Source organism: Porites lutea, chromosome 14, assembly GCF_958299795.1.
Source record: "Porites lutea chromosome 14, jaPorLute2.1, whole genome shotgun sequence".
Classification (NCBI taxonomy): Eukaryota; Metazoa; Cnidaria; class Anthozoa; order Scleractinia; family Poritidae; genus Porites; species Porites lutea.
Window position 1 is genome coordinate 22,734,443 of NC_133214.1, and position 13,546 is coordinate 22,747,988.

The window sequence follows — 13,546 nt, forward strand, 5'->3', positions numbered from 1 at the left end:
ATATTTAAAGAACTTGAGAAAATCTTTACATGGCCAAAAGTCGTTACGGGCCTTGGAAGTTGAAAATGAAAGCTACCCAATTTTGCTGCTAGCTAGCTGTATAAACTAGTCTTCTTTTAATCAGTGTTCCAACTTGTCAGAAGCTAGAGAATGCTACCCGCTTAACTCATGACGAAGCCTTATATGGTCAATAGACTGGCCTTTGGCCCGGTGGATCGGCAAACTGTGAAGTTTATATTTGTTTTTTTGGATGGTGCAGTAAACCGATTAAGCTGGAAGCCAAGCCCCACCTATCCTGCGTATAGGGAGTAAAGTTGGAGGAAAAACTGACTTGTGTTTCTTAAACCAACCAACCACTAATATCCCTACTTGAAAAAGAGGTTCCTGTTTTGCAGAGTTTATTCTGTAGAGAAATGAAAACGACACTTCATTTAACGATCTCAGGCCAATTTCTTCTGAATTTATCCGCCTCTGCTCTTTTAGCATCGCCTCCTTATATTATAATGATGGTTAAAACGGTTGATCTTGTTACCGCTCCCACGACAGTCTGTGAGTGTTCAACTTTCGTCTTGAAATTGTTCAGTTATGTTTGTCTATGAGAGAGGACGATCGCCGATCAAACAATGTTGATGTTTTGTTTTTCGTATATATGCGCATACTCCGACTGGTCATTGAAAACTGAAACCCGCGTAAAAAACATTTTCAACTTGCAACATGGTTTGAGAGAAATCTAACAGCGTTCTGTAATGGTTACATCAAAATTAATATTATTAGGGATATGTAGAATCACGTTTACAGCAAACGGTAAACTCTAGATTCAATTTAAAAATTTTCTCTAGGAAATAAGCAGATAAATACTTTCCAACATAATTCTTACGGATTAACATGGCGTGAAACTATCAATTATTATGTACTGTTAGATATAATGAGCAGTAAACGACAGGCAATGAGAAATCGTGGTCACGTGGCACAAATTGACGGCGGTTTGGCGATTGCCGTGAACGTGATCCGAAATCTCTCTATTCATTCCCACTTTTGTCAATTAGAAAATTATAGTACATCAAACGTGATAAGCACATATTTGTTGGCTGAAAAGAAGTATAAAATTCACTCTTTGGACGAAATATTTCCGATAGTTTCCAGGCTAGGATACAAAAAAATTAAATAGAAGTTTATCTTCAGAATACGCCCAAGTGTCCAGGCTCCCGCTCCGAGTGTTCAGGACACCTGTGACGAAATGTTTGAGATATGCGATAAAGTTATTTTTATGCTTATCAACTAAGATAGAGAGGTAACAATAACCTCAAGGTGATCACTAGCCGATAAACGTAAATCAAATAGATACCTTATTAGTTACGGTCACTTTGAACTTTGAATAGCTGAAGTATGGGACAGATTTGCATATCTGCTTTATAGCTTTTATTTCAGTGATCTCAATCTCAAGTTGGTTTCACACTGGTCTCAATTAAAATATAAATACTCCATCTGTGTAACGGATAGCCAGTGTGAAGTAAGGTTTTTTACTTCGAGTCTTCAAAAATTAGTTCCTAGTATCTTGCTGAATAATAGTAGTAATGTTGCAGCATCGAAAAAACTTTTCATATACCAGTTTTTCTTGTGTAAGGTTATTATTGTTCCTTTGTTTCGTTATAATATTTTACAACCCTTGGAATTTCGGTTTCTTTTTTCTTTTTTTTTAGTGCATAAAGGACAGTTAAAAAGGTACCTTTTTCTGGCTGTTTCTAAGGTTTGGTGTTGACCCGCGTGGAAGTATTGAAAGTGTTCCTTGTACTTTTCTGTAGTTGTTTCTTAGTTAAAAGCGTAGGGGAGTCGCTACTACAGTGCAGAATTAGTGGTTATTACGACGTTACTGACGGGAATGGAAAACTTAACAGCATAATACTATAATGTGATGCTCACTGAGTTCAATGATAAACATGTCAAAAATGGCAATAGCTCAGTAGCGGACTTGGCCATTGCTAGTGCGACACCACATATCCACTTTTGCTCTTATCAAAGCCTGTAGCTTGTGCCGCTACCGCTGAGTGATACGAAAAATATTTGTGTTTAGTGTTCGGCGTGTTGCAGTACGGCTGATAGTTTACCTGCTGGGGAGACGCAGAGAGGCGCACCTGTTGCGGTACATCATACCAACAGGGCGTCCCGCAAATGATGAAAGTTTATTCTAGTGCACCTGGGATATTCACGAACGTTCTCTAATCTGCTCTTTTTCAAATACTGCAACCTCTTGAAATTACACAGTAATGTTGTCTGGAAGAGTTCCTAAGGGAGATGCTGCGTAAAAACTTGCTCTGTGTCTCTATTTCAATGTTGACTCAAAGACTTCTACAATTGCTATTTACTTCGTCTTGTGACTTGTGTTTATTAAGGGCTTGAATACCAGGTGTTAGGAAGACGTCAGGAGGGAATTTGACAGATGGAAAGAGAAGAGGTTCGTATGAAGGAGGTTTTTCAGTACGTGGCTGCAGTGATTGCTTTAACTCAAAAGTTATATCTCAGGTGAAAAAGCAACCTGCATTTAAACCAACTCACGTTAGTGCACGTTTCCCATATTAGTCCGACCTCTTTCGGTGTCATAAGAAAACCTTTATTTCTTTCACGGTTTTAGCTTTTAAGTCTGTTTGGTGTGACAACCAAAACATCGCGAACGTATTTTATCTATGTACAGTAAAAGTAAGTAAAGATAATTCATATCAGTTAATGAAATTCGCTCCATGCGTTTTCTAGAAAGCCAATACTCGATGAGCAAAATGGCGCTTTAGCAGTGTGGTCGGAGAATATGTAACATGATGGAACGTGTATAGCAAAGTCGCGACGTGGGAAAATAACTACTAAAAATGCGACAAATTGCTATGGTACCCTAGTTTTCTAAATATTCGATTACACTGTATCTTGTCAATAAATGTAAGTATTGTCAATAAGTATCTTGTCAATATACGTAATATTTTGCAGCCTGTCAAGATCTGTTTGTTTCCATAGTCTTCTTAGATCCTTTTGCTTTCCTCAACAAGGTAACAGATTCTGCAATAAAACCGTTGAAAAAAGATGACGGCTCAACTTATCCAATTGTTATTGAACAATGCTTCTTTCTTTGATAATAAAGTGACTTTGTTTGCTGATTTGCGCTACGAAAAGTTCTTTGTAAATATTTTTTCTCTTCCTTTCTTCTGGATATGCAATTATTAGGTGTAGGGATTTCGTCTGATATATTTCGTTGAACGAACGAGCCAGTTTTGCTCGCTTCGCTGTCTTGGCTCTCCTTTAAAAGAAACTGTATGAACAATCGTAAATTTAACAGCCTTCTTAGTCTCAGTTTAGGGTCACCAGGATTCGTCAGGGGTTAAGTTCTAACTCCCGTGGTGCTGTTTATTTTTCTTGTGATGTACACGACGTTCTCAAATGTGACAACTGACTTGATGGAAAAGAAAAGAAATGTCGACGAGAAGGAGTTTTCGATGATATAGTAGGCTGTGTCAGATGTTTAGTCTTTCATTGTTACAACTCAACTGAGAATTCTTTTGCAAATGCAAGCTGTTGCGTGATACTGCTTCTTTGATGCTGTTTGGTGTTTTGTATGTTAGCAGCTTCCCGCATTTACCTTTTTCTCAATAACTCAAAATGACTATCGTCAGTTCACAAATGTAAGCATAACTTCCTTTCTGCATTTCAGGCATATTACTTAGCGGGTTTCCTATGCATTCTGTTACCTGCTAATGTAAACTATTGTTCTTTTTTGTCGAAAGGAGAAAGAGTTAAATGGTGATTAAATATTTTGTATGATTTAAAACTGCTGAAAACGAAAGTTAACAAAACGGAGTGTCTTACCCTGTGTTTCTCATTGGCAAAATCTAACATTAAGTTTAGGATTATATTTTTAACATTCAATCTGTAAACCAATAATACAGTAAGTAATTCAAAAAAAACTCTCGAGTATTGTTCTTATGTGGTTCATTTTATTAACGATAAAAGGTAGAGTTGCCCATACTTATGATTAAGTTATATACCACAAACTGACATTCTAAAGAAAAGTTCTTTTCAGTTTTGTAAATTAGCCATACCTTAGCAGTTTGGAAACTTTAAAATGCTTACAGTAAAATGACCCAAGCGGAAAGAGGTTTTCGCACTTTCTATTAACTGAATAGTTTAGCAAATTTTAAACTTAACACAAAATGAGACAGAATATCAATGAACCCTGTTTGGCAAACGTTGTTTCCTTATTCTGTGACGTTGTTTCTATCACATACTCCAGGCAGCCCTTAGCCAAATTCTGGCTCTCGGCACTGATTTAGTTGTTCATGGAGGATGTTTATGTTTTCCTGTAAACTTTATTTGATTTACTGGTTTATCAGTCATCGGAAGAAAGTAATTCAGAATGTTTGCAGAGGAAGCTCTGAACAAGTGTAATTGTTTCATAATAGTTGCTATATCCATGTGTCATTGCCCTGTTAAAAGCATACACTGTTACTGAGTGAAATGTTTTAGGAAACGTGATAAAAATTCCGCCTTATCAAACGGGCTAAAGCTCGTCAAACTCTTGTCATTCTCTCAATGCTAATTTAAAAACAAAGTATACGCAATAATAAAGTTGAACTGCTTAAAGTGGTTAGCCAGGAGTGATGTATGACTGATTTTTGTTAGTCCCGAAGATTTCATTACACTTCTTAGTAAAATATCATGCTTAATTTTGTTTAAGGTTTTTACATTACCTTAGTTCAATATTAGAATCTTTGAAGTAACAATCTTTTAATTTTAACCTAGGGCGATTCAAAGGAGGAAATCTGGATGCCGTTTTTAATAACGCTCTATGCCCTCCCTATATGTAGCTTTTTAGATAAGACCGTAAATTTAGTCATAATTATTCTCACCTTTATCTAAAGTACAAACGGAAATAAATTATTGGCCAGGTTTCAGTTAAACCCGTATTTTTTTCTCTGAAATCAAACTGTCTTATTGAATTGAGACAGGAGAATGCAACCCAGTGATGTAACAAAGTTCGGATGCGAAATTATCTTAATTATATTTATAAGTTCCGTGACCCAGGTCGAGGAGAAGTATTTTTGTTCTTAATGACTAACTTTTCAAGAGTCTCTTGGCTGAATAGAATGGGAGGGAAAACATGTTATGGATAAATCACTTCGCAGTTTATTTCGGTATGCCTGAGGCTACAGACACACCGACTCATCCTTTTATGAGGCGGAACTGGGTTTGTAGAAAACAGGGCCTTTTTTTAAATAGAGAAAACTCGTTAAGGTAATAATTACTCGGAAATCGGTCATTTTTCGAGCTAAACGGAGTATTCCGCGTTTGTACGAGACACTCTAGCGCCATCTCAAGGGTGGCTTTTATCTTTTGCCAATCATGGCACGTGCCAAGTGCTAGTTGAATTACCCTTATCAGAAGTGTAAGCAAAGTTCAAACGATACCGCCTCTATTGAGAATTCAACCAAGTGGGATGGCTTGGTTTTACATCATCTTTGATCTAATTTCTTTAGAGAAACTGGCATATTGCAGAGACTACTCTTTTTACTTGTGCCAATTACTACTGTTTCTTATGCCAGTCCGCTGACAGCACCTTTTTTTCCCGGCTACTAGAACTGGAAACGATACGTTGATTTTCTGTCTACAGTTTTCTCAAGCTTTTTAATGCAACCGCCTGGAGGTTGCTTATTATATGCAAAATTTAGAGCAAACGTGATGTATAGGTAGAAGAGACTTTAAACACTCCAACTTGCTGTGTTGTGATTAGGAAAAAACGAGACGGGTTTTTGTTTTAGCTTTGTCATCTTCCATCTGCAGTCAACCAGTGAGGCTGATACAATAGGGATTATTTAAAAGCTAAACTTTTCGTTATCTCTAAGTTTTTTCGGATTGTAAATTTTGAAGTAATGTTTAATCACTGCTTTTGCCGGAGACGTTTGCTTTAACACCAACAAGACAGCTTAAAAGATTTCAAAATCACGGTGATGAAAATTAAAACTCGAACGACGGAAAATGAATAGGACAGAAAGATAACGGCTAGATTACATTTAAGAAAATTACTTAGTGCCTGGCTCGCGGGGTTTGTTTTCTTCAAAGAAATCTCTTAATTTTCCGATTACCCTTTTCGCTATTTTCATATAACTGGCTCAAGCCGTTTAGTTTAAAAAGACCTTTTAGTGTGAATATTCCGTTAATAGATTCTTCGCCCCGGGCTAACATTGAAAAAGAGTGCAATATCTTTGTCGGTTATTGGATCTTTTGGTTATTAGCCAGCCCCTTTGAGCTAACGATCCATCATGGAGAAATCAGAACCCTACGGCTGAAAATATGTTTTGTTCAACTAACTTCTTGTAACTTCGGGTTGTAACTTAACTTCATTGCCTTTTGTGACAGCGTTGATTTAGGCATATACTAAGCAAACAGAGTAAACAGAATTATTGCCACAAAAACCCGATAACGAAGGAAAGCGAAAATTGAATTTCTACCTTCACAGTTGAGACACAAACATTGTAGCTCTTGTTTACTTTGAGGTAATATCTTTTTTAGAAAAGCGGTCACCGTGGGTTGTGTATGTTTTCCTTTTTTGAGAAGACGGGAATGAGAAATTGAAGAAGTCGGCAACCTAGAGTGTTCTATTGTTTTGTCAGGATGCTTTTTACGAAATGACAATTTTCTGCGTAAGAAGAATAAATATTCAATTAGTGGGAAATATATTATAAAGAAAGGTCTTTGAATGCAAAGTTGCGCCTTTGATGAAGCCGACAGTTTTAAGACATTAGTATTGTTGAAAAGCTCTTTTCACTGACAGCTCGCTTTCTAAACTTTGTTGACAAGACCGAATAAGCCATCGAGCTGTAACCAAATTTCAAGAGAGAAAAACAAATCTGGACAGCGATTTTAACAAAGTTCGAAGCGAAAAATTGCAACAATTGTTCCCCTCTCTGACCAGACCCAAATTAGTGGTATGCGATGGGTGAAATTACTAATTGTTATCCGACAGTTTTGCAATAAAGTTTGTCGCAGCGGATATTTTTCTGTCGTCTTCTGGGCGAAATTTATAAGTTTTGCTAAGTAGCAACAATGTGAATTATAAATGGTTCCCTGCCGCTTTCGGCTCCGGCCTGTCGCCTGTTCTTCTGTAATCCTCAGGTTTATGATAAGCAATGTTGTATTACATCATTTGGTTTTGTTTTATTCCTTGTGAACCCCCGTGGCCTGTTTGAATGCAACACGCGGCTAAGCCCTGCGTTGAAGAAACTTTTTAATTTTCTTAAGCAGTGGGAGCGGAAGACTCCGGCATTTTTTACTATTGTAGCACTTTATATTTAAGCAGTGCTCACTAGAATCTCTGTCTCAGCTCTATAGTAATGTACTGTGATTGTTTCGGGGGCATCGTGTGTTGTCTTTCATTCACAGTCGAATAATGAATCGCTATTGTTCAAAAACCGTTTCCCAAGAGTCCAAGCTGATGTGTAATCTTTGTATTTGAGTATCGTATTGTCCACTGTAAAATATATTGGCTTGAGATATCTTATCGGTAAAAATCAAGGACCCCTTCAAACAAGAAGCTGAGCGAATAAGCTGGAGCTTCTCAGAGAAATCAAAGTTTCGCGTCTGGCTTGTTTACAGAAAAATACCTGATTTTCATTATTTTTTTCTTTTTTTGAGGTAAAGTGAGAAAATCGCTGAAAAGAATAAAAAGAAAATTAATTGTGGTGCAAAAGCGCGCGCTTTGTTTGACCTAAACATTGCCTTGTGTTATATTGAATGCCTGGCAAAATCTCGAGCGCGATTCTCAGGTAAAAAGAAGTTTTGCTTTTTTGCATCCTTGTCTCAATTACAGGTTTAAAAAGCCTTAACCTGCGTAATAAAATAAACAGCAGTGAATATGCACCTGAGGCCGATAAAAAATACCTGACACCCTTCAATCACCCTAAGAGTGCGAATAACTTGTTAATTGTTAGCCGAGGAAATTGGTCGAAATTGATCCGCAAAATCAAAGAAAGCCGCCGTCTTCAAGAGCGACGAGCATCAATAATTGCCCATAAACAGTTCATGGTGCGCGGTCTGTCAATTCAAGCGCTGTGATATTGAAGTTTAATTTTAGTTGGCAGACTGAATATTTGCCAAGTCGACATGAAAAATAGCCGCTCGAGAAAAGCTAAGAATGCAAGATCAGTTGATTGGCACGAATATTGAGTGTGAACTAAAAAGGTGGACCTTGAGGCGGTCTTATTGGGCGGGTTTCTAATTAGTCTCGCAACGCACGCTCGTTAGAACACCTTGCCTCATAAAACTAACATTAAAACCGAATTTGAGCTTGCTTCAACAAAATGTTTGTACATTAGCTTTCCCTGGAAATGATGGCCGGAAAGTGCCACTGGTCAGTTTTATCTGTTTCAGAGCTTGTCACTGATTTCTCATTTTTCTCTGTCTCGATTAGTAAACAATTGGATGGATCGTGCGGCACGATGAAAGGTTAACACCTCAAGCGGTTTTTATCCCGAAAAGCCACAGTGTACCTCGTGCATTAGATGCGAATTGTTTGTTGCTTGTTACTCGGACAATAGTCTGTTTGCCTTCTTCAGAAGTGTATTACAGGAACCTTTCTTATTCAAATATAGGCGGTCTCTTTTGCGAGTGATGACAGTACTTTTAAAGGTGATGACAATAATGTGGCGCGATAACGGAAATACACAATAATATAACAAATGATTTTCTTTCAAGGGTCGACCCGCGGCTTGTTTACAAAGTAACAGCCAATCAGTGTGCTCCCATGGCGGCGGCCTCCTTTCATCATAGAAATCCAATCATAAAATGTCCCTTCTTTTGATTTTGTTCATTAGTTCGCCGCCCTCTCGCCCCTCCTCTATCATCTTTGATAATAGCACCTTATTTACGATAACAACATTGCTGTGAGAAGAGTATAAGGACTAGTCTCCGCCTCTGGTCTCCCATTGGCAGGCGGCACCGTTTGTCTAATTACATTTAGTCTGTTTTCTCCGCCACCGGCTCGCAAACCAGCTGAAGGCTTTTGTGTGTACGAGGGTTCGCAGGTTTCATTTACTCTTGGCTGTTGTACGCGAAACATCGTATTCAAAAGTGCAAAGCTCAAATCTTTCCCAAGGAAAAAAATTTCTTAATTCTCGACGAAATGGCCACTGCCGCCTTAGCGAGACCTGAATATTTTGCGTTCTCACATGTAAGTATATTTTTTTCGAGAATATGAGTTTCTACACGATTTTAAAAGTCGCCAAAAGTTGCGACTTGTGTGTATTATTTATTAAAATCGATACAGCGTTTCAGTTATCAACAGTGGATCGGTCGGTGCTCAACGTTTGCGTTTCTTGTTTCTAGGAATATCGCAAGCCGTCACCATTGGCTTTATTAGCCGCTACTTGCAGTCGAATTGGTCAACCGGGTGCGCATCGCGATTACGAATGTCACGGCAAGTTTGGTGGTGGTGTTTTTCCCGAACTAAGTCAACATGCAGTCAGTATGAGCCAAATTATGAGCTGCTCAGGAGAGCGGATGCTTCCGCTTACGCCGCCGACCGATTCACACTATTCTCCTTTTCAGGAGTTTTATCTCTCTGCGCCTCCGAAGAACCATGTCCATCAGAATTTTGCCGTCTCCCATGGGAGTGCTTCCCGCGGACCTGTCTCCCCTTGCCTGAGCCACGCGTGTCCTGCTTCAAGTAGGAATGGTCCTCTATCCCTGGGTTGTCCTGCTACATTTAAGCCTGAATGTAATGAGATTGGCGGACTTCACTGGTGGAGCGTCGAGCCAAATAAAACGATAGTTCGCAGCCCAATCTCGAACTCTGTTCCACAGAGTCTCGCCCTTAGCTCCGTGGCCGGTACAAGTCACATTTCCTCCTTGAGCTATCACGGAAACCCCAGTCCAGCATCTTACCATCTATCAAGTCCATATAGCTCGTCATTGTCTAGCCAAGTTACTAGCACAAGGAGATGCAGAAGATGTAGGTGCCCGAACTGTCAAATCGCGGCTACGACTGGCAACACAAGCAAGCGAAAGCAACACATTTGTCACATCCCCGGCTGTGGAAAAGTGTACGGTAAAACCTCTCATTTGAAAGCGCATCTCCGATGGCATACTGGCGAACGTCCGTTTGTTTGTAACTGGTTGTTTTGCGGAAAAAGTTTCACGCGATCGGACGAGCTCCAACGGCATCTTAGAACTCACACGGGAGAAAAACGCTTTCAGTGCGGCGAATGTGGAAAACGTTTCATGCGAAGCGACCACTTAAGAAAACATCAGAAAACACATCTGAACAATGTTAAGAAAAGTGTAGATAAAGCGGACGAGGGAAGCATGAAGGAAGAAGAAGAAATCAAGGACATTTCCATGGAACTCAATATTGATGTCCAAGAAGGACAGAGACTAGCTCAGATGAGCAGCGTGCTCGCACTTACTCCGAAACAGGAAGAACACGATAAAATGGAAGCTCCCAACGTTGATACATTTATAAACGTGGAACACTAACCTTAATGACAGAAACCTTCAGGCGAGAACAAAACCTTGCATACCCAAGATACTATATTTCTCACTTAGTAATATATATGTGTGTGTATCTCTTCTATAAAAAGAACTCTTGGAGAATTCATTGAGCGAGCAAATTTAAATAAGCTAGTGTATCCAAATGGAAGAATATTTTAAGAGTTGAATATTTATAGTCGTGTGTTGACCACACGTAAAACTCTGAAAATTTAAAACTAATATCATGTGTAAAAAGATTGTACAATTTAGTGTAAATAACACACACTGCCTCATTCGAATCTTGTATATACATAGGGACTGAGAACAGGAATAATAAACACTTTTTTTTATTTATCTCAACATACGCGTGTGGCCTTAGAAATTTCTTTAAGATGCATGTTTATAGCGAGAAGAACGCGGGATCCTTTTGAAGTCCCAGATATATAAGAAAATAGCTAGAAGGGAAAAGCCTTGCTTTTCCGGTTACTTGAGATACTGAGGTTTGATTCGCTAAGTAGCGTTGAATTCGAAGCAAAGTGCACTTTATGACGCTAACTCGCCCTGGTTTGTGCCTTCCATTGTAAAGTGGTTTTAAGCGGCTAAAGAACTTTGAAGGCGGTCTCTTTGAACAGGCCCTGTTTACAGAAATGTGGTGTTATTGGCAATTACACAAAAGCTACTAATTACCTTTGCGTCCTGTCTTGAGAAATAAATGCTTAAAATTTGAAGAAATACGGCTCCAGTGATTCTTATAGTCGCGACCGCAGTTAGAGATAATTTACCTTCGCCCCGCTTACCATTTATTATCATTCATTCTACGAAGTCTCCAACAGGAGTGTGATGTTTCTGATGAATGAAGGATTTAGGCAATGAACTTCAAATCCCTCGTAATTTTAGCTATTAGTCCCTGAGAGCTTCTGGCTTCATTTAGATCATTCTCGCGAAAATAGCGCAAACATGTTGTAAATGCAAGCTGTGATTTACAAAAGTGGATTAAACAATGTCCGGGCAGGCAGGGTATGTAATTGGGGTGGAACTTGGCGCTACACAGGAGCCGACTTAAAAAAGGAATCTTACTGCATTATGGACCTAAAAAAGAACACAAGGCGCTCACATTAGTGGAAACAAAAAATGCAAAAATTTGCTTGCACGGATTGTGTGAGTTTGTAAAGATAGTTTGAAAGCCATAGCAAATATTTCCCTTTTTCGTTTTATAGAGGTTTGGACGTTCTTTAAGCCGTTTTAAAATGCCATGAAACCCCTTACTTGACGAAACATTTGAAAGGTTAACCTCTTTATTCTAGCTATGGCTTCTTACTATTACATATGCCAACAAGTCTTTGAATTGCTATCGATAATACCAAAGCTCTAGGAAATAGAAACTTAGAAACTTAGCTTTCCTTTTCGTTTTGCTCTTGATTGCTTTTACTATAAGTAAACAAGATAGTACTTGTAATGCAAGGCGCCAAGAATTAACAGTCCGCGTCCTTTCTGTTAAACCCAAGGCTTGAAATGATACAGAGGGCAAACCAGTGAGGCGTGGCTGAAAAAAAATAATAAAGCACAAGAGGCAACATACGATTACCAAAAAGAGTTTTTATGTTTCTCATTGTAAAGGCTCTGATACTTGAATCGTGCGCTTGCGAACGAAAATGCTTTGACTTCACGTTTTCTGCCGTGAAGCTCAGTACGTCTGCTCGTTCTCGGTAGAAAGGTATACTATGGAAATTTTGGACGCTATAAGTAAATAAGTATAGTTTTAAAATGTTCCTCTGTGTTTTTTATAATTGTCGTTTGAACGCGCCCAGTCGGCGGTTTTCAATGGTTAGGCTGGTGAGCGGAACATGACAATATCTATTTCCAGCGTATTATATGCGCAATTTAAAAGAAATTTTGAAAAAGTTCTTGAGCAGTTCGTTTAAACTGTTGAAATATCAAGGAGGAAATGGTGGCGTTAAGTTTGTTCGGGAGCAGCTCTGTCCAGCTGTAAAGTGGTCAGCACTTTGCTGATGTTGTTCTGGCGACAGTCTTCATTATCAGTTGCTTCTTATCCTGCTATTTTTTACGACACGATTGAAAAATTGTTAAAAGTTTTACTGCAGTGTTCATTTACAGTCTTGGTTTCGTTCAAAACCACTGCAACCGGTATTAGTGTTTATGTAAAAGGTCTTAGCAATGTATGATAAATAACTCTGTTCTGTCCTTCCGTGTGTAACTAGAAAACAGACGAACCAAATCAGTGACCCTCTTGAAACCCTTTTATTTACAAGCCAAACCTTGAATTGCATTACGCGACCCTCTATTTTTATTGAAATCCTAGGCCGTATCCATTCAATTAAGGCCGCTGCTCAGAGTGTTAAATTCTTCTGAGATGTTACTACTTTAGTTTTTATCTTGCTCCAATTTTTTCTAAGTTTCTGGATGAAGTTCTCGGGTGTGCCCACCTCAATAAAAGTTGCTTAGTAGTTCTTTCCCATGTTGTTGTTTATTGTCATGTACAAGGTGGTTTCAACTTCTAGTTGCGTGGATGAAATCGTAAAACTTTGTGATTAAAATAAAAGAATGAGCTTAGTTTAAACACCCCACTAAAATTTCGATGAGGGTATTTAAAACAAGATCGATCTTGGAAGTAAAACAATTCTGTCCATCCGCTGTGAAAATTTTATCTTTTTATGCCATACATTCCTAAAAGCAACTTTACCGTAAAAACACCAGGTTAGAGCCTATTTGCATCTCTTTGCATCGTATGCCGCCAAAATGATTTCCTCAGAAGGCCCACGTTTCTTAGCTTGTCTGAGCCTCACAACAACGAATTAGCGTTTTGATTTGCAGTTTACTTTTTAAATTACTTCCTTTCTTGATTTGTCATTGTGTATTGCCTTTTCGCACCAGCTCTTTAATTAATGTTTGCTTTGCCTATCCGGTGTTTGTCAAATCTATGCGCATGATTTGCGCCAATCCCTCACTGATGCTGTTCCCAAACTTCAAAGCATTGAAAATTAAATCTTTGCACATCTACCGACCAGAAAGATAAGTTACAAATCCT

At 38.6% G+C, this 13,546-nt stretch overlaps 1 protein-coding gene across 1 annotated transcript; it reads left to right on the forward strand.

Moving 5' to 3' along the window:
- The first annotated feature begins 8,957 nt into the window (after window positions 1–8,957).
- On the forward strand, window positions 8,958–11,181 carry LOC140924450 (transcription factor Sp5-like). Its single transcript, XM_073374482.1, has 2 exons — window positions 8,958–9,202; window positions 9,358–11,181. The coding sequence occupies exons 1-2, from the start codon at window positions 9,155–9,157 to the stop codon at window positions 10,504–10,506; spliced, it is 1,197 nt and encodes a 398-aa protein (XP_073230583.1). The 5' UTR covers window positions 8,958–9,154; the 3' UTR covers window positions 10,507–11,181.
- Window positions 11,182–13,546: the final 2,365 nt, after the last annotated feature.